The sequence below is a fragment of the Rhineura floridana genome, chromosome 16 (assembly GCF_030035675.1).
Source record: "Rhineura floridana isolate rRhiFlo1 chromosome 16, rRhiFlo1.hap2, whole genome shotgun sequence".
NCBI lineage: Eukaryota > Metazoa > Chordata > Lepidosauria > Squamata > Rhineuridae > Rhineura > Rhineura floridana.
This window is the reverse complement of record NC_084495.1, coordinates 7,475,052-7,503,009: the sequence shown is the minus strand read 5'-3', so window position 1 is coordinate 7,503,009 and position 27,958 is coordinate 7,475,052. Positions and strand designations below refer to the sequence as shown.

The following is a 27,958-nucleotide window of genomic DNA, read 5'->3' as shown; positions in this document are numbered from 1 at the left end:
GGCAAAAATTTGCTTCTCTCCCCCCCCTCCGCGCCGTGGGGACTCCCCCTCTCCCCGGACCTGTCTGATCACGCAGAGCAAACCCGGTTTGCTGCTACTCGCAGAAGCAGCGGCGATTTCGCACGCAGGAGCTTTTCTCGACGGCCCAGATTCCTAACTTTGGCGTTTCACTGGTTTTGCAACCGACCACCCTTCGGCTGTGACCCTGACGCTGGGGGGGGGGGGAATTATGATCCCCGATTTTCCCCAAGCCAGGTTTAACCCCTCCCCTCCCGTCTCCGAACACGTCACGCCACAAACAGGCAGGCGTTCGTCGGGCCCAGCGAGAGAGAGGGGGCTCCACCCGGCGGGGAATTGCCTCCCCCCCCCCGAATAGCCCGCTCCGGTTTTTCCGGCAGGACTACGGCAGCATGGTTGGCTCGCAGCTCTGACAGAAGCTGCCTGCATGGTGTTGTTGCTGGAGGCTTTGGGGGGGAGAGTGAGGGCTGCCATTCTTCTTGATTCCTCCCCCCATTTCCTGGGGGTGGGCGGGAAGAGGCCCTCCGCGTCCGCGCACACACAAATGCACAAATGCGAATACGCGTAGCCTGCAATCTTAGGCACATCTACTCAGAAGCAACTCCCGATGAGCCCACTGAGATTTACTCCTAGGAAGGGATCTCTGGGAAGTACGTGTAGGATTGCACAGCCGAAGCTACGTAAGGGGGGGAGGCAGGCTGAGCGCGTGTATTCTCCGCGGTTTCGCACGCCTTGGCGCCCTCCCTCTTCATCCAGGCAGAGCCGAGAGGGGGCTCGGATCCCAGGAACCCTACCGCGGAGGATCGGGCCCGCGCAAGGCGGTAGCAGCGGGTCCCGGCGCGCTGCCTGCCACAGCGGCGAGCTCCTCCGGCCGCTCCGCGCCGTTTGATCCGGGCAAGGAGGCGGCTCGTTGAGGGAAAGGGGCGTGGCGAGGCTGGGCTGGCCGACGGCGAGGGGGAGGGTCCTGCTAGCTGCGGCAGGAGGCGGAGGAGGCGACGGCGGGGGAAGCAAGAGGAGACGGAAGGGAAGGAGGCGGCGTGAGGGGACCGGCTTGCAAACGAGCGCGGCGGCGGCAGCAGCAGCAGCAGCAGCAACAGCAGCAGCAGCAACAACAACAGCAGCAGCAGCAGCCGCCTGGTCCTCCCGCAGAACGACGGAGTTCGACGGCCGGCCGGCCGGGCGGGCGCGATGGCTCTGTGGCGGCAGGAGCAGGCGCTCTCGGAAGAGAAGGGGGCCCTGGACGAAGAAGAGGAGAGGGAAGGAGGGGCGGCCGGCGGCCGGGAAGCCGCCTTCGCCAGCGCCGTGGGGGCCGGAGGGGCCTCACCGGTGGCCGCGGCGCCGCGCTTCACGCCGCCCGAAGGCGGCTTCGGCTGGGTGGTGGTCCTGGCCGCTACCTGGTGCAACGGCTCCATCTTCGGCATCCACAACTCCGTCGGGATGCTCTACGTCTTGCTGCAGGAGGAGGTCGGGGCCCCCGAAAAAGACCCCGCGCTCCAGTTCAAGACAGGTGAGGGCGACGAGGGCAGGGAGGAGGGCGAAGGCTGGCGCTCTGGCCCGCTGCATTTAGGGGAGCCCCCTCTACCCGGACCACCCCCCCAAAAGCCCCCCAGAACCTCTGCCCCAGTGGGCGTGATCGAGAAGCGTGGGTAGGCAGTCCAAAAAGACTTATCTTGCGGTCACCGAAGAAGAGGGATTCTTTTGAGGAGTTGGTGAGTGGGAGGCAGGAAGGACTGGCCCCTCCAAGGGGCTGCCGGGGACCAATTTATTGTGGGGCTGTCTGGAGCCCTTCGCATTGATGCCGGTTTCTCCCCCCGCCCCCCCCCCGGCCCTGCTGGAAAACTTCGCACAATGAAAACAACGCCCAGCCCTGCGTTGTGTTTCCCTTGCGAAGGCAACGACAGCAAAACGTGTACCGCGCCGAGCATGCTGCCGGCCTCTGATAGTAAATACGAGCGGCAGTGCGTGTGCTCATCCCCGCGAGAAGGAGAGCGTCTGGGATTTGGTCTCTGCCATGATCAGAGCGGCTTAGAAACCTTTAGCCTTTTAGCTCCTTTCAGCAGGAGCCCGCGAAGAACGTGCACGGGAGGGACGCGCGCTTACACAAATGCACCTTTCTCTGGGTTTGTTGATCCCGTTTTGAACGGTTTAAAAACGCCTCTTCCTCCCTCCCTCTTCAGTGTGCAGGCAAATTAACCCTGTGGCTTGCCGGCAGAATGTTTTGGGGTTGCATCATTGATCTGCAAATCACGTTTCTGTTCTGTCTCTGGAGATAACATGCACACCCCTTTCTCTCAAATAAGCTTGCAAACCAAGCTTTAAAATAATGAATATTCAATGCTAGACGGAATCTCAAAACCCTTGTAGCCCATTCCCCCCCATCCTTGTATATCTTCTGTATGTGCTAGGTACAGTACATAGAGCAGCCTGTGCAAACTGAGATGACTAACAGCTGTTTTGGAATACAGTTTTCAGCAGCCTTGGCCAGGAGTATGGCCCTGCTAAGCGGGGGAGGAGCTGTTGGAAGTTGTCCAACATTTCTGGAGGGCACCAAGTTGGCAAAGGCTGGCGTACACTATTCCAGCCTGGAAAAGCTTATAATTGGATGGTGTGAAGACACTTTGCCAAAGGAGAAAGTGGGAGGTGGAAGAATTTGCAGGTAGCAGAGGTGAGGGGGTAACTGGTGTGCTAGAATTCCACCCAATTCAGATTTGGTACTTAATTTTCCATTAATTTAATATTCTCAGTAGCTGAGGATCTGATTTTAATGTAGCAAATTTCTGCAGCTGTTTGTGAAAATGGACTTTTTTAAAAGAAAAAATCAGCATCTAAAACATCAATTGTAAGAAAGATAATTTAGTGATATTTCCTTTAAAAATATTGACATTTTCTTCAAAATATTGATATTTTTAAAGGAAATATTGATATTTCCTTCCAGATATTGTCATTTTTTCTGGCAAAAAAGCCACAGATCATTACAAGCAGCGACTAGCAGATAAAGAACAAACTTCAGTTGATGGCAGCCTGTTAAGTCAACAGGATGCTTTTGAATCGGCACTGACCAACGGATCCCATCCTGAGGGCATGGGGCGGGTGGGTGGGTGGCGGCCCTGTGGCCTTCCAGATGTCGTTGGTGTATAATTCTCATCATTGCTCACCGCTAGCCATGCTGGCTTGGGCCGATGGGAGTTGGGAGTCTGGCAACATCTGGAGTGCTACAGGTTTCCTACCCTGTCCTAAAGAATTATTTTCCAGCAATGATAGATTGTAGGTTCCAATTACAGTGAACAGAGAAGAAGATATAATATATAATGACTTTGGATTGTTGGTTGTATATGAGTTTTTGTGGTGTTGTTGTTACTGTCAACAGTTTGTCTGATTAAAACGGTTCTTAAATATGCCATGTTGAAATTGTTCACCATTTAACTTATCAGTTGATCAGCCTTCAGCAACCTGGGGCCCTCGAGATGCAACTCCCACGTGCCGGCTGCAGCTGAGGAGAGTTGTAGTCCAAAAATTATCGAGGGCCCCAGGTTGCTGAAGGCTGCAATGGATGTATCTGTAGGAAATAGCACGTAATGTTGAAACTGCCCTGTAATCCACATGGTGAGTGACTTTGCAGTGGAAGCCAACTGAGACTGTTTACAGTGCTCCCCTACTGGGCCTTGATTCTTGGACTGGGGTTTGGATTTCTTGTAACGCTAATACTGTAGGCCAAACCTGAATCTCTTGGTGGGTTTTATGTGCGTAATGGAATTATCAACAGGGAGGTTAGTATATATATAGAGAGAGAGAGAGTGCGTAATAGGGAAATGTTTAACATTTATTTATCTAAACTCATTTTTTGACCAAGGTTGCAGCTATATTGCAGCTCCAGGTGAAAATGATCTTAGCTGCCCCAGTCCGGCATCTTGTCATTTGGTGGGTGGGTTTTTTTCCTTACATTCTTCCAAATGCAGACCCTTTCCCTGTGCATGGGGAAGGGATGACAACTTGGAAAATCTGTGGGTCAGATACACCTATTCCCTGCCCAACATCTTAATTGCCCCATGCTCCTCCGGCAAGTGAGATAACTACCCACATCCCCTCTCAAGCATTTTGAACGCAGCACCGCTTGAATACTGATGCTGCAGCATAGGTTGTTGTGGCTCCCTGTCAGTGGGGCAGTGTATTCCGCTCTAGGTTTTAGTCCAGACTTTCAAGGAGCTGTCCAAGAATGCAGCACTGTGTCAGTGAGGCACTGGAATCCACGCTGGGTTTTAGACCATACTTTCACAGAGCTGTCCACTTGCAAAAAAGCTGGAAGCGGTAGGTGTAGAGATTGTTTTCATTTTGACTCAGCATCAGGATTTTAATTTGCATCTACTAATGCAACACCCCAAACTACTGATCTAGAGGGTCATTTTACACACTGCTGAATGTATGCTGAACCTGTAGCTTGAGCCAATTGCTTTGTTGTATGCAACGTCTGTACCTCGCTTCCTTCCAAAAGCAAATCCAAAATCAGGTGATGATAGCATACAAAAACAAGTACAAAATCAATCTGAAAAGTTATCTAACAATAAAAATGCAATAATCATAAAATTTAAATTCAGGACATAAGTAAGTTAATTCAGTTAATAAGCATAATGCAAAATTCATACACATTAAATCAAGTTCCTACAATAAACGTTTCAATAAATAAGTGGCTTACAATAAGAGAAATGTGATTATGATCACTTAAGTAAGCATGCACAGCTATTAATATGATAACAGTGAAGGATACTAAGAGCTACCGTACTCCCCAAACCCTTCAAGTCAACTTTATTTATTTATTACATTTATATACTGCCCCATCGCCGAAGCTCTCTGCCGTTTGCCCTCTCATCACAGGTTCTCAAACAGGGAGAAGAAAGAAACAGCCCTCTTCATTCCCTTAACTGACAGCCCAAAGGAAAAGACCCTTTGGAGTCACCCCTTTAGCTGCAAACCGTGCATGGCGACTAGTGCTTACAGTGGCTGCAGGTTCAGAGGAGGGCAGCAAAGATAATTGGGGACTGGAAACAAAGACCCATGAGGAGACACTGAAAGAACTGCGCATGTTTAGCCTGGAGAAGAGAAGACTGAGGGGAGATATGATAGCACTCTTCAAGTACATGAAAGGTTGTCACATAGAGGAGGGCCAGGATCTCTTCTCGATCGTCCCAGAGTGCAGGACACAGAATAATGGGCTCAAGTTGCAGGAAGCCAGATTTTGACTGGACATCAGAAAAAACTTCCTAACTGTTAGAGCCAGGGCTGTGGAGTTGGGGTCGGAGTCGTGGAAGGGAGCAATTTTGGGTGGAGTCGGAGTCGGTAGAAATGTACCGATTCCGACTCTGACTCCTTCATGAATGGCAAATGTATGTTAACTAGTAATAACAAATTTAGTGTAGTAAAATGGTAGCACAAGGCATTTCATCACCACCACATGAATCCAGAGCTTGGAAAAGTTACTTTTTAAAACTACAACTCCCATCAGCCCCAGGGATTGGGCTCATGGGAGTTGTAGTTCAAAAAAAGTAACTTTTCCAAGCTCTGGATTCACGTGGTGGTGATGAAATGCCTTGTGCTACCATTTTACTACAGTAAATGTGTTATTACTAGTTAATACACATTTGCCATTTATGAAGGAGTCGGAGTCGGACAGTAGAAAAATAGAGGAGTCAGAGCCAACGGTCTGGCATACCGACTGCACAGCCCTGGTTAGAGCCATACGACAATGGAACCAATTACGTACAGAGGTAGTGGGCTCTCAGACACCGGAAGCATTCAAGAGGCAGCTGGACAGCCATCTGTCAGGAATGCTTTGATTTGGATTCCTGCATTGAGCAGGGGGTTGGACTTGATGGCCTTGTAGGCCCCTTCCAACTCTACTATTCTATGATTTATAACCCAGCCTCTAAAGTGCAGTCCCAAAGAACTGGTGATGCATTTTCAAATTCTGGGATAAAGGCAAGAGTATGAGCCACCACTGGCTCCCAGATAGGCATAGGTCTATGATTCATGTTTTTGGAAACACATTTGCTACATTTGTGCTTTTCATTCGTTGATGTACATTCAGATCATAGTTGCACAGCTAAAATATAATGTGTGAAGTGGACCAGAGCATCAGGGGTCACCTACCAAAATTACTTTTACTCCACCTTTGGCAGAGTAAAGGTTATAAAGGAATAACTGGAAAATCCGCTGACACACATCAGACCACCTGTTGTTGCTCAGAATAAGCTTTGTCATTAACTGTCTTTTGGTTATGTAACTTTTTTTTTTTTACAAGAAGGCTGAACTTTTATGTTGAAAGATACCACGTAAGTGCTGGCAGAAAGATCTTGGGTTGTATTCAGCTAAGACCTAAGAATAGACACTAAAATTAATGAAGCTAAGTGAGTCACTTTGTAGGCCTACTTTGAGTAGGATTAGCTCTGAATACCATCCCTAGTCCTGTTAGCTTGTCTCTTAATTCTTCTCAGTTGACTGTGGAATTATTTTAGTTGTAGCCCATCGGGCACTTGCAGTAACACTTCTGGATTGGGCTCTTCCTGGTGATAAACCTGCAAGGCCCGCTGTGGTTATTCCCATTTTACAGATGGGGGCGGGAGAAAGGGAGGCTAGGAGAGAATAAGTTGATCAGAACCATGAGGTGGCCCTGTAGCAGAGCTAGATGCTCAAAATGCAGGTTTCCTGGATCCCAATGCCCTAAGCCACATTTTAACAAAAGAAAAAGCTGTGTCCACAAACCATTGCGAGATTTCTTCAGCATTCACTCTTTGGATTTAAAGTGATACCACATTCTTATGTGTGTGAGGCTGATTCAGTAAGATTGTTTTGATATAACCAAGTGACTGCATGAATTGCACACCCTAGACAATATGGAATTTAACACCAAGGAAGACAGTGGAAGGGAGAGGGGTGGAGAGGAATGGCGGGGGAGAATGATTATTGCAACCATACAAGCTTTGGCTTTGGTATTGTAGAGTGGCTGTGGTGGTTGGGGCTGATGGGAGTTGTAGTCCAAAATATCACGCGCAGGCAAATGTGTGTGGGCACATAAAGGGTAAAGTTTATCCACAAAAAGTTGAATGTGCTAGCATGAAATGTTTGTAAGGCACGAGGGCCTCAAAGTTCAGTTTGGGCCCTGTTTTGCCGAGAGATTTCATGTGCTCAAGGTGACCGATAGGCTTCGGCTTCAGAGCTTGATGATGCAGACGAGGCAAAGGGGAGCGTGCAGAGGTCAGCTCTCTTGCCCGTGTTGGCATTGCTGGAACGTGGTGAAGTTAGGAATGTAAGCTGGACCCAGTGACTCTACTTGAATCAGCTGCAATGCCTTTGGTGAAGAAATCACTTCCTAGGCAGGTCACGTGGTTAGAACGTCGAATGTTCCAAAATGACCACAATTTTTTGTAATTGTCTCATTGAGTGAAATGTTACTTTGTATGACTTGTTTGCAGTGGACCTTGAGTTTTCATTCTTGCTTCAGAGTTGCGATTTTTTTTAAAAAAAATGCTAGGCAGTTTTGTCACCTTCCTGTGAGAATATATATAGTATTATGCATAGGAAAAGTTGGAGTTCAGATTCTCAACTTTAGGGACAGATGACTGCTGACCCCACCTGGCCCCCAAGGGCTTTTGTGGCCCACTGCATGCTCCTTGATCCCAAGCTTTCCATCTCCACCAATATTAGGCATCTACCCTGCTGGTGGGAAGTGGGAACTACAGGCAATTGCACCCAGAATTCTTGTACCACAGCTTGGGATCTTCCTGTTCAGGGAGTTGGGTAGTGCCAGTGGGTAATCTGATACCATGACTAATGTTAAGTATCCTGATCTGCTGCCTGTCTGCAGTCTGGACAGGTCATCAGTGAGGTCTTCATCCTGCCTCATTGATTGATGTCTGCCAATTCATCCGCCCATCCAAGGTGCCTACCATGTGATCCTGATACATGCAACTGTCTCAAGATCACCAAGGTCAAATTGAGCCTCTTTGGATGGGATGGGTCAAGTGTAGAGCGCAGTAGGCTGGAACTATTTTTACCTATTTGAGTTTTCACTTGTGGAGGCTCATTTTGATAAGAATCCTGTGAATCCTGTTTTGTAAGGTCTCTCCTGCTCAGGCAGTCCCCTGTCATTCCTTCCACCCCTAAAGCCTCACAGCCTGTTGCCACTCTGGAAGCTGCTTTCATCTTCCACTGTAGTGCGGGACATAGTTCAGGTGCTTGAACCACCAGGATGGATTTTTGCTTCATTTGCACGTTGCTTTCAAGCGCAATTGCAACTGCTTTCCATCGTGCACCTTAGTTTTTCTGCATCAGCCTGTATGTAACTTGGAGATAGACTGATAAGGAAGCCCTGTTTGAAGGATCCTGCCTCAAGGCTAAGGACTATTCCTCTCTCGGTGCTCATTCTTTGTTCTTGCTATACTACTTTGGACTGCAGGTGTGTGTGTGGGAGGGCTTGCATGGTTGAATGCTTCTCCACACAAAAACAATCCTCTGCACCTTTTTTTTAAAAAGCAGGCCTTAGGGAGAGGGCTAGTCTAGAATCTGGGTATGTAGCTTCCTTTGTGGACTTTTTTTTTTTAATATGGCTGAGCTTTCAGTTGTATGAGCCCCTATCTGCAGTCTGAAGTGCTGCAGCCGAATACATGTTGATCACCTTAGGAAGAACAGAGCCGAAGGGCTGTGACAGCTTGCTTGGAACATGGTGTTCTCTTATCAAGACTTCTCCTCCATGTCTAAGTGTAACGTATTTCCCAGGGTTGCGTAGGGGTTAAAGTGTCAGACTAGGACTAGGAATGGATGGATCGGTCGATTTCCGGTCTCAGTCAGTTTCACTCACTTGGGTTCATTCATATCTCTGTTCCATCTTGTTTCTGCAACATTATGCAAACTTTTTTTTAAAAGTGCATGAAAATGGGCATTTTTGAACGCATTTTACTTTTAAATACTCATTTTGGTCCATATTTCTGAGCTAAGGCCTGTGCTACAGAATTTAGAGAAGGGCATCATCATCTTGGTTTATATGTAGGCCACCTTCCCATAATAATCAATGCTCAAGGCAGCATTACAGCATGAAAAAGGTTAGAAGCAAAATTTAAATAGTCAAACAACAAGTTAATGACAACATCTCATTAAGAAATATACAGTAAAACGAAGCAATTTCCTTGTAGTTCATAATAAAGTCTAACAATAAAGTCCGAACATAATCCCAATGACAACAAAAATAACTGATCTCTAGAATTAGGTTTTGGCCCCATCAGAATCCCCTAAACACCCCACAGTCAAGATGTGGGGTGAGAGCCAGTGGTGCTTGTGAGCCAGTGTGGTGTAGTGGTTAAGACTGTCGGATCTGGACCTGGGAGACCAGGGTTCAAATTGCCACTCAGCTATGAAGCTTGCTGTGTGACCTTGGGACTAGTCACAGCCTCTCAGCCTAACCTACCTCACAGGGTTGGGGTGAGGGGGGAAATGAAGAGTGGGAGGAGAACCATGTACACCACCTTGACCTCCTTGGAGAAAAGGTGTGATAAATAAATGGTCTCTGGTACCTGCAGGTAGCAGGCAACATTTGTAGCTGGAATCAGTCAGGGCTCCACCTTCCATGGCAGGTGGAAGACAGCGCAGCAAAGCAGGGAGATGGTCTTGCATCACTTACAGTCCAGAAGGCTCAAGGATAACTCTGCTCTGATCTATGCATTAGTCTGGGAAGGTGAAATGTGGCCAGTTGTTCACTTTAAAATGCGGAGCAAACAAAATCCTTCAGCATCCTTAACTAGGACTGGGGAAGCCTGGCTCAAATTCCCATGCAGTCATGAAGCTGGCTGGGTGGCTTTGGATCAGTAATTGTCTCTTAGGAAAACCTACCTTGCAGGGAGGTTGTGAGGATAGAATGGATGGGAAAGACCTTTGTATGCCTTGGAGGAAAATTTAGGATATGCTTGAAATGAACGCTATGTAGTTATCGCTTTCTCATTCTCCATTTGCCTACCCTTACGTAGTTGAAACATCTCCGGCAGATGAGAAGGTATTGGGAGGCCCCAAAGTTTCCAAAAGCACAACATCTTGTGGTGAAAAATTAAGCAACGATAATGAAGACTGAGAATGCATGATAGCTGCCGAATGCGTGCTGACTTTTGGAAGGGAGGGGGATTAACAGGAGAGAGGGGGAATGGAGTATCCTGGAAGAAGGCATGACTGGCTGGCTGGCATGTTGAACATGACCATTCTACGCTGCAACATTTTATTGCTGGTTCATAGCATATTTTCTTGACAACTGTTTATATCTGAAAAGATTCATAGTATGCCATTTATAGATTTGGTGGGTTTTTTGTTATGCCTGTCTTTACAGGAGACATGTATTCTGGTGCTGTTGTTTTTACAGACCCCTCGGTGTGAAACAAGCATGTAATTGGGCATGTTTGTGCATGTACTTCTAGTAAATGTGTTTTACTTTGAGATCTGCCATAGGTTAAGCATGGGGTCAGAAAAGCACCACAGGTGCCTTCTCAACACAGCTCTGCCACTGACTCACTTCACGGCCTTAATCAGGTCCTTTAGTCTTGAGCTACTTTCGTGTTTTGTTCTATTTTGGTGAAACTGTTGAGTGCCATACCTTCAGGCTAAGGCCTGCCTGTCTGGGCAGACTGAGTGGCTTGACACTTGGATGATACTTTCACAGTCTACGTGCAGCATCCCGCTGTATGGACACTCTGTACGGCTACAAAAAGAAGTCGTATGTTAAAGAACATCAACAAATGCAAGGTGCAAATCCAACCCAAACAATCTGCCCTCGCAGCTTTGATTACCCGTGTTTTAGTCGCCTCTTGCGGTGGTCACGTTCCCTAGGTTTTGATCTTATACAAGACAGGATCCCTTTAGTTCAAATTTAGGGTCAGGCTGTCAAAACAACACTGAACCGAATTCACAGTTCCTTTGTTTACATATCCTGGGCAGTTTATTCCTTTTAAGTGATGTAATGAAGAAGGCAAGCAAGTACTGCTGTGATGCTCCAGCATGCCCTGTAGTTGAATTGCTGTTGCTTTCCTCTGCATAACTTGGAGGCAGCCGCCTTATCCAGAGCCAGGCCAATGGCCCAGTTAACTTGGTATTGTCTACACCAGAGTTCCCAAACTCCCCCCTACCCAGACCACTTGAAAACTGCCGAGGATCTTGGCGGAGCACTTCACCATCCTTCTGCCTGTGGTAGCAATTGTAATGCACTGTGCTCGAGCCGGTATGATTTTTAATTGTATTTTTATTGCTGCATTTATTTCTTACATTGTGCTTTTTTGTGTGTTACAATTTGAAAGCAAAATGGATGCGATGGATGCACCCTCTCCCGCCTTCAACCGCATATCCACAGGTGTGGCGCAGACCACCTGAATGAAACTTGGGAATCTGTGGTCTACACTGGCAGCAGCTCTCCAGGGTATCTGGCAGGGGACATTCCCAGCCCTACCTGGAGATGCTGGGGACTGAACTTGGGATGTTCTGCATGCAAAACAGATGCTCTGCCACTGAGCCACAGTCCTGCCCTGTGAGACCTGCTGGCTTGGGACTTCTGTGTTTGCTGCAGAGGACTGTTTTTGTTAAAAAAGGATGAAATGACATGGACTGCCTTCAAGTCGATCCTGGCTTATGGCGACCCTATGAATGGGGTTTCCATGGTAAGCAGTATTCAGAGGGGGGTTACCATTGCCTCCCTCTGAGGCTAAGAGGCAGTGACTGGCCCAAGGTCACCCAGTGAGCTTCATGGCTGTGTGGGGATTTGAACCCTGGTCTCCCAGGTCGTAGTCCAACACTTCTAACCACACTGGCAGTAAAAATACTGGTGGCTTCTAGCAGCTGAGAATGTGCAACCCCCCCCCCCAAAAAAAAGTGGTGGAGGGATGTTGGCCTGTATTCTCAGATTCTGACTTCTGCCAGACCTACTGTAACTCTCATTCCAAATATTCTTAACTCCAAAGGCACTTCCACATGGCCGTTTACTGTGGACTCTGTGCTCCTCACACATGGAAGTTTTCTCAGTCTCCTCATCAACATGCCATCCCCTATCATTTCCCCCTTCAACCTCGATTTACCGTTTGCAGAAAATTCAATTAAGTAAGAAAGAAAAAGCCCCATGGAAATGGTAAATCTGGATTAAAGGGGGGGGTGGAGGGGATAAGATGATCCGTTGTTGACGATGACCTTGTGTGGATGCTATTTAAACAATCTTGCATCCATGAGCAGCACTGAATCCACAATAAACTGTTGTGCAGAAGCTTCCCAAGAGGCAATAGAATCATAGAGTTGGAGGGGGCCTATAAGGCCATCGAGTCCCACCCTCTGCTCAACGCAGGAATCCAAGTTGAGGCATGCCCAACAGGTGCCTGTCCAGCTGCCTCTTGAAGGCCTCCAGTGTTGGAGAGCCCACCACCTCCCTAGGCCATTGGTTCCATTGTCATACCTCTCTAACAGTCAGTCGAAATCTGGCTTCAACCCAACATCAGTTGTAGCAAGGTCCACACCCACCAGCTGGGACTTGTAGAAATGCAATAAGGTTCTAACTGTTTGCTGCAGCTTCAAGCCACTTTCATGGGTCTTTTCCTCAAGATCATGTTGCCCTCAGAGCAAAAAACAGCAGGCCTAGTTACAGTCCCTAGCTTTGTGCTAGCGGTCCCTTTAAAAAACAAAAACAGCAGCTACGTGAAGCTAGAGTTGGGTGCATGCTCATTGCTTCTGAAATCTGATCCCTGAAGCTTCTCAGCATAATCCTGCATGGACTTAGTACTTTTTCAAGGAGCTGAGGGTTGTCATTAGACACATGCTGCCTCTACTTTTTTAACATGTCAGGACTGAAGCCCATGTTGGGCACCTCCTCCCTGCCCCCTTCCCTCCAGCTGAAGCCAGAAGAGAGACCTGTGGGAGACCTGCTGCAACAGCAAGAAAGCCTCTTGGCAACAGAAGTCAGAGCTGGTCATGGCATACTTCTTGATCCCTGTAACTTGGATGAGGAGGTGCAGGGAATGCTTATCAAATTTGCAGATGATACAAAATTTGGAGGGTTAGCTAATACACTGCTGGAGAGAAGCAAAATTCAAAGGGATCTTGATAGGCTGGAGCATTGGGCTGAAAACAGCAGAATGAAATTTAACAGTGCAAAGTTCTACACCTCGGAAAAAGAAACCAAAGGCACAGTTATAAGATGGGGGATACTTGGCTCAGCAATACTACACGTGAGAAGGATCTTGGGATTGTTGTTGATCACAAGCTGAATATGAGCCAACAGTTTGATGTGGCTGCAAAAAAACCCCACAAATGCAGTTTTAGGCTGCATTCACGGAAGTGTCGTTTCCAAATTGCATGAAGTACTAGTTCCCCTCTATTCGGCACTGGTTAGGCCTCATCTTGAGTACTGTGTCCAGTTCTGGACACTGCACTTTAAGAAGGATACAGACAAACTGAAACGTTCTGAGGAGGGCAGCAAAGATGATCAGGGGACTGGAAACAAAGGCTTATGAGGAGAGACTGAAAGAACTGGGCATGTTTAGCCTTGAGAAGAGAAGACTGAGAGGAGATACAGTAGCATTACTTGAAAGGTCACAAAGAGGAGGATCTCTTCTCGATCATCCCAGAAGGCAGGACACAGGACATGGGCTCAGGTTGCAGATTTTGACAGAACATCAGGAAAAACCTACTCACTGTTAGAGTGATACAGCAATGGAACTCATGACCTAGGGAGGTGGTGGGCTCCCAACACTGGAGGCCTTCAAGAGGCAGCTGGACAGCCCCCTGTTGGGTATCCTTTAAGTTGGATTCCTGCATTGAGCAGGGGGTTGGACTAGATGGCCTTACAAGCCCCTTCCAACTCTACTGTTTATTATTCTATATGATAAAAGCTTTCAAGGCAGGCTTGCAACTAGAGGGGTTCTCTGTCCTCCCTGTTCCTTGGCCAGCTGTTTCTTTCTTCTACTAAGCCAGGTCTGCATGACACTTTTCAGACAGCATCCGTCTTTATTTGCACAGTGGCCTTGTGAAAAAGAGGATGCAATATTATTCCCATTTTGCAGCTCTACAGTTGAGAGAGTACCTTGTTTAAGGTCACATAATGAGGCAAAAGTAGGGCTCGAATGCCAGTTTAGTAGTTGGAGAGATCTTTTCCAGGGTGGGGATCTTTTCTGCGGCTGATGGTCTTTGGCCTGCAAATGTTCTCTGCCACACAGCAAATCTCAGGTGGCCCCCATTGTGCTGGGCAATGCACCCAATGATGGGGTGCCTCTTCCCCTTCCCCGCTTTACCTTTCCAAACTCCTACTCCGCACTCCAGTTCCTAAGCAGATCTGACAGTGCATTTTAGAACGAACGATGTCATTATATAATTAAGCCCCATGGGCTCTTTGTTAGAAGTAAATTGGATCTCCTTTCACGGAGCATAGAAAAGAGCTGCCCTCCAGGATACAATGGCAAAGCTTTTTATTATAAAGTGCCAAGTATAGGGATGCCTCTTGGGAATCAAAGGTGCACATCCAACATTATATTTAATTTTCTGTATGCCTGGAGAAGGTGATGGGCACAGAGCAAAAGTGCACCCGCTGCTGGAGTTGGCAAATATCATAGAATAGTAGAGTTGTAAGGGGCCTACAAGCCCATCGAGTCCAACCCCCTGCTCAATGCAGGAATCCAAATCAAACCATTCCCAACAGATGGCTGTCCAGCTGCCTCTTGAATGCCTCCAGTGTCGGAGAGCCCACTACCTCTCGAGGTAATTGGTTCCATTGTCATATGGTTCTAACAGTTAGGAATTTTTTCCTGATGTCCAGTCGAAATCTGGCTTCCTGCAACTTGAGCCCATTATTCCGTGTCCTGCACTCTGGGATGACCGAGAAGAGATCCCGGCCCTCCTTTATGTGACAACCTTTCATGTACTTGAAGAGTGCTATCCTATCTCCCCTCAGTCTTCTCTTTTCCTCGCTAAACATGCCCAGTTCTTTCAGTCTGTCCTCATAGGGCTTGGTTTCCAGTCCCCTGATTATCCTTGTTGCCCTCCTCTGAACCTGTTCCAGCTTGTCTGCATCCTGTCTTTTACTATGGATGTACCTGAAGAAAGCTTTTTTGTTGCTTTTAGCATCTCTCAGCTCATTCTCAGTTATAGCCTTCCTGACGCCATCCCTGCAATTCCATGATACCTGCCTGTACTCTTCCTTTGTGGCCTGGCCTTCTTTCCACTTCCTGTATGTGTCTTTTTTTGTTTTCAGGTCATGCATGTTGGATCTATGCCAGGACACTTTATTAGGTTCAACCCTTTCTTGGCTTAACACAGCAAGCAGTGTTCTGTCTGGAGCGCTATGCTATCCTTTATTGTTATTATTGAAAGCTGGATCTCATGCATGTACACCTGCATTTAAATTAAAGAAATTGTACCTTGAAGCTGCCTACTTTCATTCTGATGCTCCTCTTGCCCAACATTCATTTGCCTGGAAAGAACCCTGGAAGAAATGAAACGCCTCAAGAGAGGAAGCTATGTGTTCAAATGTCATGTTAATCCAAACCATGGCTAAGCAAGAACGGGCAAGAATATTGCAGCTGCTGAGCTCCTCCCCCAGTCCTGATGCTGCCATGTGACCGGGAGTTAAGCCATGGTTTGGTTTAGCTCTGACTTATGAGCCTGGGCTCACAGTTTACCTCTCCCCAAGCAAACACCAGGCTCAGGTTTGTTCTTGGTTTACCACTCATGGTTTGTTTGGAGTGAGACAAACCATGACCCTGGGTTGGCATGTAACACTGAGCCAAACCATGGTTTAGCCTTATTTATCTATTTATATATATCCTGCCCTTCCTCCCAGCAGGAGCCCAGGGCAGCAAACAAAAGCACTAAAAACACTGAAAACATAAAAACAGACTTTAAGATACATTAAAACAAAACATCTTTAAAAACTTTTTAAAAAAAGCTTTCAAAACAACTGCTGCCTTAAGGCAGCTTGGTGGCAGCATGACAGGGGAAGTGGGCACAGGTTTTTTGCTGTGTACCTTCATGCTTGCACCTTTATGCTAGACCATAGTTTGGCATAGTGATCCCTGCAAACAAGGCCACTTAGCAGTTATGATGGCAGTTTCAGGGCTATGCAGAGGTCCTTGGCACCGAGGAGGATGTGCTGTTGAATTGCCACTGGGTCTTTGTTATCCCTGTTATCTTCAAAAGCAGTGCCTTGCTTTTCTCCATGGTAAAGAATAGTGATCCCTTTTTGCTCTATATAGGAGAGGAAAATGGAGGGGCCTTAACTTGTGCCTTTCACCTCATGCCTGCCATAAAGAACTGAGCCTGGTTTTGTAATCCCAACCTGGGTTCTGTTCATTGGTTGTGTGCGAGTGTGACAGAACGGGGGGTCCCCCCATCTCCAGGCCCCCTCAGAGGTCTAGAGAGACCTTGGCTTTTGCATCCCTTAGCTGCTATAATAATAAAAATCAGCTGGCACTTGATCCAGCACAGCCTTTGGTAGTAGTTTGTTTATATAGCCAGCTGATCTTAGAGGAAACATTCATCATGGTCTAACTTTGCACCTATATAAATATTTATGAACATTTAAACCCTTTAATATGGCAAATCTCTATCCGTTAACAAAAAAAAAAGCTTTTACCAAAGCACATCTGTTTATTTGTTTAAATTTGCAGCTCTAAGCTGAGATGTCTGGTGCACATAAAAGAAAGCTGCAAAATTTATCAAATGCCCCCAAATTTCTAAATTTGAGGGCCCCTCCTTGCAGATCAGCTGTGGAGAGGTAATTCATGCCTCCTCCCTGCTCATCAAAGAGTTGATCTGATTACTGGAGAGAACAATTTTCATGCCCATCAGGTTGTTGGGCTGGGCAGAAGGGCTTAAATCTTTTGGCCCAGCCCAGGGGGTTATCACCTTTTTCCTTTCCTTTTTCACTGCCTCTGCTGAAATTGCTGATGGGACAGATCAGTTCCCCACCTGATCCTCTGATAAACATGAAACCACCTGGAGACATTGTCAAGGGGTGGGAAGCAGGTGTCACCACTATGCTGATGATACTCGGTTCTGGGTCTCCTTGCCCTTCTGTTCTGGGAAGGTTTTGAACTGGAGTCTGTGATGGGCTGGATGAGGGCAAACAAGCTGAAATTAGGTGCTGTTGCTTAGGCAGGCAGGGATGGGATGTCAGCCTGTGCTGGGTAGGGTTACATTCCTCTTTAAACAGAAGGTTTTTTATTGGGGGTGTTCCTAGATCCAGCCTTGTTAGATTCTCAGATGTTGGTTCTGGCCACAAATACTTTTGCCCAGCTTCAGCTGGTACGCTTGTTGTTTCCATTCCTGGTTTGGTCAAACTGGCCCATAGTCCTGCATGTATTAGTTATATCTCTGTTTGACTACTGTAATTCACTTTCTGTGGGGCTGCCCTTGAAAACCTGGAAGCTTCAGTTAGTGTTGAGTGCAGCTGCCAAAATCTTGACTGGGTCAACATGCTGGGATCATTATTATTATTTATTAAATTTATATCCTGCCCTTCTCAGTAGAACAAAAACATTAAAAACACTATAAAACATCATAAAAACAGATCTTTAAAAATGTCCTTTTTAAAAAAAAAAAAAAGCTTTAAAAACATTTTAAAAAGCAATTCCAACACAGACGCATGTGACACACACACACACGCATGCGGTATCAGCTGCACTGGCTTCCTGTCTATTTCTAAGTGCAATTCAAGGAGCTGGTTGTCACCTATAAAGCACTAAATAGCTTGGGATCAACTGCTTGAAGGATTGACTCCCCTTGTGTAAATCTGCCCATCTGTAAAGATCAGCAGGTTAGTGACAAACCTTGAGAGGACTTTTTTCTCTGGTGGCACCTGGTATGTGGAACTCTGTGCCTCCAGATGTTAGGTTTGGTTGTCTTCCTCTTTATTGGTCTTCTGCCAGCAATTGAAATACTCTTTTTTTAAACAAGCTTTTCATTCTGTTGTTGCTTAATGTCCCGATTGCTTGGCTGCCACTGTTTCCTTGCTTTGCTTTGCTTTGCTTTGCAGGCCAATTTGAGCAACTCCTTTGTGAAGGGGGTATAATTTTAAAAAAATAAATAAATGCTCCATTTTTTAAAATAACAATTTTCCTCCATGTGTGTGTGATTCTTTGTACACATGCACACACACACACTGTAATAAAAAAAATTGGAAGCCAAAAAATGGGTTGTGTGTTTCATTCCCCCACCCATCGCTTCTGTAGGATCCGCAACCAGATCTAGAACTAGGTCTCTTGACACCCGGAGCAAACAGCATGAAACATGCCTCTAGGCCAGCTGTGTATTTTATGATGTACAACAGTCATAAAAACAAACAACAGTTGTCAAAAAGTGATAAACAAGTACTTATTTAAATATTTATTTCAGTTGCGGTAATATTACAATAGCAATTAAATTGGGGACCAGAAAAAATTATTCTAACATTTACTGCATCAGTAACTTTACACATTACTGTTTGTTGTTGCAACTCCCTCTCCCTCCCCTTGCCCCATAACATTCTACCATAACATGCTGCTACCCTTTGCCAGTAATTTGAGCTCATCATTTCATTGACGATCACTCGTGGCCGAGTAAGATTGTCTTCCAAGATAAGGTCTTTAACAGTGGGTCCGTAAGTGACTGTGGAGGCCAATTCTGGATCCTTATGCTTATGTTACATTTTTTTAGATTAGCTTTGAGAACATCTTTAAACCTCTTTTGCTGTCCACCGATATTCCGTTTTCCATCCTTAAATTGGGAGTAAAGTAGCTGCTTTGGAAAATGGTGATCAGGCATTCGAACAACATGGCCGGTCCAGCGAAGTTGATGTTGGAGGATCATTGTTTCGACACTGGTGGTCTTTGCTTCTTCCAATACGCTAACATTAGTCCACCTATCTTCCCAAGTAATTTGTAGAATTTTCCGGAGGCAGTGTTGGTGGAATCTTTCAAGAAGTTGGGAATGGCGTTTATAGGTGGTCCATGTTTCACAGGCGTACAGTAAGGTTGGTAGTACAATAGCTTTGTAAATAAGCATTTTGGTCTCCCTGCAAATATCCCAATCCTCGAACGCTCTACGCTTCATTCAGGAGAATGTGGCACTGGCAGAGCTCAGACGATACTGAATTTCAGCGTCGATGTCAGCTTTTACAGAGAGATGGCTGCCAAGATAGGAAAAGTGATCAACATTCTCCAGCGTCGCACCATTAAGCTGGATTGATGGTGCTACAGAGGGATTAGTTTGCACTTGCTGATGAAGCACTTTGGTTTTTTTGATGTTAAGCGAGAGGCCAAACTTTTCATATGCTTCTGCAAAGACATTTAGGATAGTTTGAAGATCTTCCTCTGAATGTGTGGAGACTACATTATCATCGGCAGATTGAAGTTCTATGACAGAGGTTGTAATTACCTTACTTTTTGCTTTCAGCCTACTGAGATTAAAAAGCTTTCCATATGCATACATTTAACAATTGTGATTTGGGTGCCCCCTTGAATGAGGCACCCGGGCAAAGGTCCTGCTCGCCCCACCCTAGTTCTGTCCCTGCCCCCAGTGATGTGAGATGCATAGGCCTTACCCTGTTTCAGACCATTGGTCTATCTAGCTGTGTGTTGTCTCACAGCCTTTGCCTGTGTTGGATCTTCAGATGTTGTTGGACTGTGACTCCTATAATCCCTGACGGTTGGCTACGTTTCCTGGGGATGATGGGCTTTGTGGTTCTAGCAACAGCTGGGGGACCCAAGATTGGGAAGGCTGACAGGCAGCAACTCTCCAGTGTTTTGGATAGGAGTGTTTTCCAGCCCTGCCAGGCGATTGGTGGGGATTTAACCTGGGACTTTCTGCGCACAGAGCAAGTGCCCTGCCGCTGAGCTAGGCTCAGTATTCAGAGCACCAAGGGGTCAGCAGCAGCTGAACCACCTTTGCCACCAGATATTGGCATCATAGCAAAGGCCTAAAGTTCGGTGAGGCACCCTTCTCCATTGGATGACTTAATCTGAGCTGCTTTAAGCATTTTACTGTTTGTCTGAAAGCTGTTCAAAGCAGGCAGGGAAGGAAATTCTTGCAGAAATGAGACATTGTGACTTTGGGTCAGGCGAAATGAGGAAATGGCTTTCTAGAGAGACCAAAACCCAGCCCAGGGATGTTATGTGTGAGGTCCTGCTGGCTCTGTGGCCTTGGGGAGGAAACCCTAATGACACAGTGAGCTTGGGAGGGTGGCCATTTTGAAGCCCAGACGAGTGAAGTTGGCTGTATCTCGCCATACAGAATGACCACAAACCGTTGTTTGGATGACTTGCTGCAAAGTGCTATGGAAATGGGTGTCTTCTAAGCCAGCCTTTGCCAACCTGGTGCCCTCCAGATGTTGTGCTGGCTGGGGCTGATGGGAGTTGTAATCCAAAACATCTGGAGGGTACCAGGTTGGCAGAAGCTGTTGTAACCTATAGTTTGTATGGAATTCAGAAATTTAATGAGCAGGCCGTAACTTCCTAAACCAACTTATTTCCCCATTTTCTCATGCTTTTTTATGCAGTTTTTTCCATTATGAGTTAGGTGAAGAAATAAAGGTCAATTAATAATCTGAAGCAAAGTATTTAAATATTATTAATTTACATACCACTTAATGCCAAAATAGGCGTTTACACAGTTTATAAAGCATAAAAATCAGTCGCACAAACATTTGAATGTAAGCATCCGTAATTAAAACATGCAATAAAATAATTAACAGCGCTAAGTGATGGTCTTGGCAGCATAAGGTTTTCCATTTGTGCAACAGACGTTCCCTTCTCTCCTTCTCCCTGCGTGCCCCCAAAATCTGTCCTAAGGGTTCCTCCAACCCTCCCAGCAGATACGGGGCAGGTGGGGGGAGGAGAAGGGGGAAATCCCTGTGCAGATAGGACACTCTAGTTCCATACCACCCAATATCTTTAAAAAACCAGGCTGACTGCAATTTGCATAGCTGACATGATTTATTTTGTTTTGTTTTTTGCTGTTGCATTAAAAAAATATTCCCTCACTTTTCCTGGCATGGTGGCTGTTGAGCTGTTAATTACATCAGTTTAGTTCTGCTGGACAGATACATCCATATGAAGTTGCCCTTGGTCCATCTATCCCACGATTCCTGACTGAGTGCAGTTCTCCAAGGGCTTGGGGCAGAGGGAGATCTGTCCTACTTCTTCTCCTTGAGATCCTTCTTTTATTTACTTGGGTTTTTTAAAAATCAAACCTGGGGCCTCCTGTGTGCGAAGCATGTTCTCTGCCACTGAGTCATGGGCAAGATCAATTTTCTGCACCCAAGTAATCCCAATTCCAGAAATGCTGCCTTTTGTGACTTGTATAGAAATCATGCAGGTTAAGTTGGGTTACATAACTCTGCAGCATTTCCTGTCTTGCCTAATTTTATTTTGCTTCTGCTGGAGGAGAGCCTGGCTGGGAGTCCAGAGTCTGTGAGTTCAAATCCCTGCTCGTGTCTCCTGGGTGTAAAAGGGCCAGCTAAAGATCACCCCCACAGTGAGTGGCTCAGGGGTTACGTGCCCTGCCACCTGTGCAGCCGTGGGCAAGGGGCATAGTCCCAAGGAGCCCAGTTGCCTCCCAGCTGGCAGTTGCGGACAAGAAAGGGGCTGGCTTGTGCAGCTGTGGCAGGCTGAGCAGGCCCGAGCCAGCTGGGGAGGACTAGTCTCAGAGGGAGGCAAGGGTAAAGCCCCTCTGAATGTCGCTTACCATGAAAACCCTACCCTAGGGTAGCCATAAGTTGGGATCGACTTGAAGGCAGTCCATTTCCATTTTTTCTGTTCATGGGATAGGAAGAGCAATGATGTCGGCCCCCAACCGTTGGAAGCCTGATCTGCACCTTTTGACTTCTGAGACTTCAGCAGATGTTGCCCATGTACTTCCAAAAATATCCTTGTCGTGTAAGGGCTAGAGACTTGATGATTATTACTGTCTGAATGAAAGCTAAAATTCTCAGGAAGCTGAATTCCATGCTCAGTAGTTAGACTAAAACCAGCAGCTGGAACTTCTAGAAAGCTGCAAAAGAGGACACTCCATCAGTGCCACCCCCGGCGTTTCCTTTGTGCTGCTTATCAGCTGCCTCTGGAAGAGATTATGAGAAATCCACCTGTGGATCACCTAGCCTGATGAGAAGCCTCCCCAGCCCGTATTTATTGCCTGTTAATTTTCATTTTGCCTGTATTTGTGTCTTGCGTCTAGATTAGTTCTTTATATAATGGAATTACATTTGTTGAATTGCTGTTTTATGTCTTACCTGGTGGTTATGTTTTCTAAAGCAGTTTCTCTTCACACACACAGACACACACAATGTTTTGAGTTTTGATAATGTGGGTTTTTTTGTTGGAAGCTGCTTTGGACACAGTTCACTGTGGAAAGGTGGCATATAAATATACTTAGACGAACAGTGTTGTAGTCTGCACTCCTGTGAACGATGCGATGCACAAAAAGTCCCGGTCTTTATCCGAACGTACTAAGCTGTTATTCATGTATATGGCACAGAGTTTTCCTTGCTGTACCTCCCACGACCCCAACAGTTCTTAATTCCCTTTTGTTAAAAATTGGCTGTGCTTGCTTGAGGCTGCCCAGGGAATTTGTAGCAGAGGTGAACATTGAACTCCCCCCTCCCCCGCCTTCTGTTTAACAGAAGCTGCTGAATCTGTGGGAGTGATTACTTTACATAGTCTTACTTTGGTCCACATAACCAGAGAAGTCTTGGGCAAAGAGACTTTGCATTCATAGCTGAGTGTGAGAGTGCCTTGTGGTTGGTCCTGCCCATATACTACTGAGGGCACATGCATCTTGTGGCCATGTTGAAGAGCATGATGGGGAAAGAAGCACACGGCTGCCTTGAACCAGCTCATACTTCGTCCATCTAGCTTGGTGTTTTGCCTACCCCAGCCTTCCCCAACCTGGGGCCCTAGCAGATGTTTGGGACTACAGCTCCCATCATCCCTTATGTTGGCCATGCTGGTTGGGGCTCCAGGTTGAGGGAGGCTGGTCTGTTCTGACTACCAGGATCTCTCTAGGGTCTCAGGCAGGAAAGGGTCTCCGTGACACTTGCTCCTTCGTCCTTTCAAAAACAACAACTGGAAATATGAAGGATTGAACGTGGGACCTTCTGCATGTGCTCTGCTGATCTGCTGTAGGGTTTCTACCCCCAAGGCAGCTCCCGCCTGGATCGGTTTATGTATGAAAGAGTGCAGAAATGGGGGTCAGCACATTTCTACCTCTCCTGTGTTGTCCTTGCAGAAAACAGCAAAAAAACCACAAACCCATTACAAGTGGCCTAGCAGTGGTGGCTGGTGGTGCCATGTCAGCGGGGCAGTGGAATCCAGTCCGGGGTTTAGCCTGAATTTTTGAAGGCCTGTCCAAGGTGCTGAAAGTCCTTGAAAGTGCAGACTGAAACCCGGAGTGGACCCCACTGGCATGGAGCCACTAACCACCACTGCATTCTAGCAATGGCAGGGTGGATGCCTCCTGGGGACTCCTTTGCAGCAGACGTAGAACTGTGACCCTAACAAGACCTGAACGTTACATAAGTGAGGCGGGGGTGGGGAGGGTTGGGTGAGAAAAGAAACACAGGAGTCGGGATTGCTGTGCCAACTCTTACGGATGTTGCATTTGGGGAAATGGATTACTCCTGTAGCTGTCTCCGTTAATGTGTATTTGCTGTAAATCAGCCAAAGGGTGTGTTTGTTGCCCGGAGAATCTGTTGCTTAAGACCGTGTTCTAAACTTTAAGCGCCAAGGGGTGTTTGACTTCTTCAAGCACTATCTACTTAAAGGTGTTGATTTTACCTGCCTTTGCTCCACCCCCCTCCTTCCCAAACCCTCCCAGCCTTGCTTTCCTTTGAAACCGAAAAGAAAAGTGTGCATTAGAGAAGAAAATGTGGCTTGTAGCTCTGGACAAACAGGGAATTAGCAAGGAGTAAATGCAAATGAATGGGCAATTAGCAGCTCTTAAACTTGCTTGTGGAGTGCCGTGTGTGTTGGGGGGAAATCTTGGGGCTCCCCAGTGAAGGCTGCCCCATTAGGGTGAATAGGGCACCACCCAGCTAACCTCAGTCTGCCCTGAGCAAGCCCTGCCTACGCACAACCGATCCAGGGGGTGGCACTGGCTCTCAGCTTCCTCCTCCTCCATCTGAGCCTCATCTGCACTGTGCATTTAAAGCAGTATCGTACCACTTTAAACAGCCATGGCGTCCCCCAAAGAATCTTGAGAAGGACAGTTTGTGAAGGTGGCTGAGAGACCCCGATTCCTCTCACAGAACTACAATTCCCAGAAATCAGTATGTCATACATTTCTGGGAGGGTTGGATTGCACACCTGAGATGTAGAAACAGTGAGATGTAAAAACAATGCCCTGGGTGCAAGAATTCAGAGCCAGCACAATCTCAGAGCCAGATTCCTGCTTCCTGACCTCCTAAGCAACCAATTATTTTTCCACCATGGGGGTGAATGGCACCCATTGTCTGTGAATTCCTCTTGCTGGGAATCGCAAGTGGAGAGAGTGCAGTTGAACTCAGAACCCGCTTGTGGGCTACCCATAAGCATTTGGTTGGCCGCTAGATGGGTCTTTGGTCCATTGCAGCAGTTCTTTTCTTAGATTCTTGTGTTTATTCTTTTCTTTAGCTCAGGGACTTAGAAATCTATTTTATTTTGTTTAGAGACTGCAAGATTACCTGGTCATATTTACTGTATTTTCGAGACGGTGAGATTATCATGGGTTTGAAAGCGCCAGAGGATAAAGCTTTGGCAAGTTGCATGGTTGACTCATTGGCCCTTGGCACTGATATTTGATAGGCGTCTTTGTACTGGGAGGAGCTCTCTTGTCACATGCCCATGCCTCTCTAACAGAGGGGTGTCGCACACCAACCTCTAGCTGGTCTAGGCCAAATTGTGCAAGTTTGCAATTTCCTCCCATGTGATCAGGATCCACATAGCTTTAACAAAGCTGATCCCAAATGGTGTGCCATGAAGGTGCTTGCTCACTGCTAGTGTATCATGGGAAGTAAAATAAAGGATCCGATGAACCAAGAGTCCCTGCCCACAGAGGAAGTAACCTGTGTCATCTCTGCATTATCCATTGTGCTGGCTTAGCCTCCACTGGGAGTAGGCAGTTCGGTCTGTCCCATCATTTGGTGTAATGGCACCAGAATGACATGCCGTTGGGGAGGCTGTCTGTGCAGCTCTGCAGGAGTCTCTGCTCTGGGCTTTCCCCCTTCCAGTTAGTCAGTACACTTAGAACAGGGTGGGGAATCCTCTTAGGCCTGATGACTGCATTCCGTTGTGGGCAACCACTGGTGGTTGCATGGCAATGGTAGGTGGGACCAGAGGCAAAGTGGATGGAGCAATGGATGTGACTTGTATTGTTGGTAGGCTAGAATCATAGAATCATGTAATAGTAGTTAGAAGGGGCCTATAAGGCCATTGAGTCCAACCCCTGCCCAGGGCAGGAATCCAACTTTAAGGACATTCCAGCCAGGCAAAAGCTGGGAGATTTTGAGACAAACCATGGAGGCTGGTGGCTCCGATGTCAGCAAGGCAGTGAATCCACTCTGGGTTTTAGTCCGTACTTTCAAGGAGCTGTCCAAGATGCTGAAAGCCTTGGCCAGCCTCTTGAAAGGTTGGACTCCATATCACCCATCTGATTCACCGCAGTTCAAGGTCACATTCCAACCAGGCAAAAACTCTTGAGGAGGGTGTGGAGAGAAGGTATAGGTGAGGAACAGTTGTAAGGGCCAGACAGAGTCTCCTGGAGGGCCACATTCAGCCCCAGGACGTGATGTCCCCCAACTCTTAGGCTCCATCTGCACTATACATTTAAAGCAGTATCATGCCACTTTAAATAGTCATGGCTGCTTCCCCCAAAGAATCCTGGGAACTCGTTTGTGAAGGGTGCTGAGAGTTGTTAGGAGACCCCCACTTCCCCTCATGGAGCCACAGTTTCCCGAGCTCCCTGAGGAAAGGGCTTGATTGTTAAACCCCTCTGGGAATGGTAGCTCTGTGAGGGGAGTAGGGGGTCTCCTCACAACTAGACATGGGCATGGAGTAAGAGTGCCTCTTGACATCAGGCAGGCGCCTTCGCTGTATTCTTTTTGGCGCCTGTTTACAACGCTTTTGTTTAAGCAAGCCTGTTCGGACACATGGATGCTGATGTGTTTCAACCTCTGTTTTAGTCTCCTGTTGTTTTTAATCCTTTTTTTTACAATGTTTTAATTACTGTTTTTATTGATACTTTTTTTTGTAAACTGCTTAGAGATTTGTTGCAATCAAGACGTGTATACATTTGGGTAAATAAAATCAGAATGAGTGCCTCCAGGTTTAACTAAATTGGGGTGGGAGAGTGTTCCTCAACTGTCACAAGGTTTTAGAATAGCTAGTCCTCTTCAGGGGATCATCATTTACGCAACGAGGGGGCAAACAGGGCTGCCTTGCTGGAGGCCCCTCTCCACACCCCCAATAGTTGGGCAGATGAAGCAGGGATCCTGCTCTATGCACATAGTCCCCATGTGATGGAGAATCCTGTGCACTCAGAGCCCTAAACTATGCAGGAAGCCCTCACACCTAGAACAGGTAAATCTCGTGGGCTATGAATGAGTGAAGAAGGCTACTCTTACGTTCCACATGTGCCAAAGTGCTGCTGACATGGCTCTCCTGATTTGCACCGTCTTTCCCCCGCAGCAGGGGTGGGGAGCCTGTGGCCTTCCACATGTGGTTAGCTGTGGTGGTTGAGACTCATGGGAGGTGGACTCCAGCGTTGTCTGGAGGGGGGCACCCCTGTGCCTACAGCAGTGCTGGCTTTCAAAGTAACCAGACAAATCGGGGTGCATTGCATGAGTCTCATGTCCCTTCCAGGGGGGTGTCCTTGCACTTGCCTGCCCCCCCCCGGTAAGTACCTTGCGGATCGGTCTTCGGGTCAAACATGAAGCACCTTCATCCATCTCTCTGTGCTCCTTCTGGTATTTTGCAAGGAAGCTTTCTGAGGGCTGGCGCTTGAATGGCGGGTGTTCCTGCGGAAGGGCCCGTGGGGTTTCTTTTGTAACCCACAATCTGCAGGGTGAAGAAGACAGGGCTTTGTGATCCACGTGGCAGTTTAGACAGAGAGCAGCATTCCAGAGCTAAGGAGGATCTAATCCCAACAGGAAATACCTGTCGGTAGCCTGTATATCTTGCAGAAAGTTGGGCAGTGGGCACAGGCTCCGCTTCCCCTCACCCTTCCAGCAGCCTCTAAAATTAGTGACCTGGGAAGGTTTCACTCCTACCCACCCACCACCCCCACCCTCCTCTTTATGTGCAGCGAGTCTGTTATTCGGTATTGCTTGGCCGAGAGCCAGAGGTCAGTGTCTGGAATAACAGGGGATTTGTTTGTATCTGGGCTTCGTGTGTCGACGTTGCAGAACGTGTGGTGTTATGCTATAAATAATATTAAACCCAAGGTGTGTAGACAGGCCAATCTTGTTGTTTTGAAGAGCTCCCGGACTTGCAAAAGTCCTCTTTGAAGTCACACAGGCCTTTTGTCACCCTCTAGCTCTTCTCCTCCCCCCCCTTTTGGAGCGATGTATGTATGTACGTACTGCCTTCAAGTCGATTCCGACTTATGGAGACCCTATGAATAGGGTTTTTATGAGGCTGAGAGGCAGTGAGTGGCCCAAGGTCACCCAATGAGCTTCATGGCTGTGTGGGGATTCGAACCCTGGTCTCCCAGGTCGTAGTCCAACACCTTAACCACTACGCCACACTGGCTCTCAGTAGCCATAGAAGCAAGGCACAAACAGAAGAGCCTGCTGAATCAGGCCAGTGGCCCATCTAGTCCAGCATTCTGTGCACACAGGGGCCAACCAGATGCTACGATACGGGCAGCCTGCAAGCAGGACGTGATTGCCACAGGACTCTCCTCACTGGGGAGTGTCAGCAACTGGTATTTGGAGGCATACTTC

General features: G+C 47.2%; 1 protein-coding gene across 3 annotated transcripts in view; it reads left to right on the top strand.

Annotated features, from left to right (window-relative positions):
- The first annotated feature begins 1,023 nt into the window (after positions 1-1,023).
- The window catches only part of SLC16A2 (solute carrier family 16 member 2), a 173,872-nt gene continuing 146,937 nt past the window's right edge, over positions 1,024-27,958 (top strand). For 2 of the 3 annotated variants that reach the window (XM_061599109.1, XM_061599108.1), the window contains exon 1: positions 1,024-1,525. In XM_061599109.1, the coding sequence (XP_061455093.1) occupies positions 1,207-1,525 (319 nt within the window). In that variant the 5' untranslated portion in view covers positions 1,024-1,206. The remainder of the gene's footprint in view (positions 1,526-27,958) is intronic. The other variant, XM_061599111.1, reaches the window with a different exon arrangement.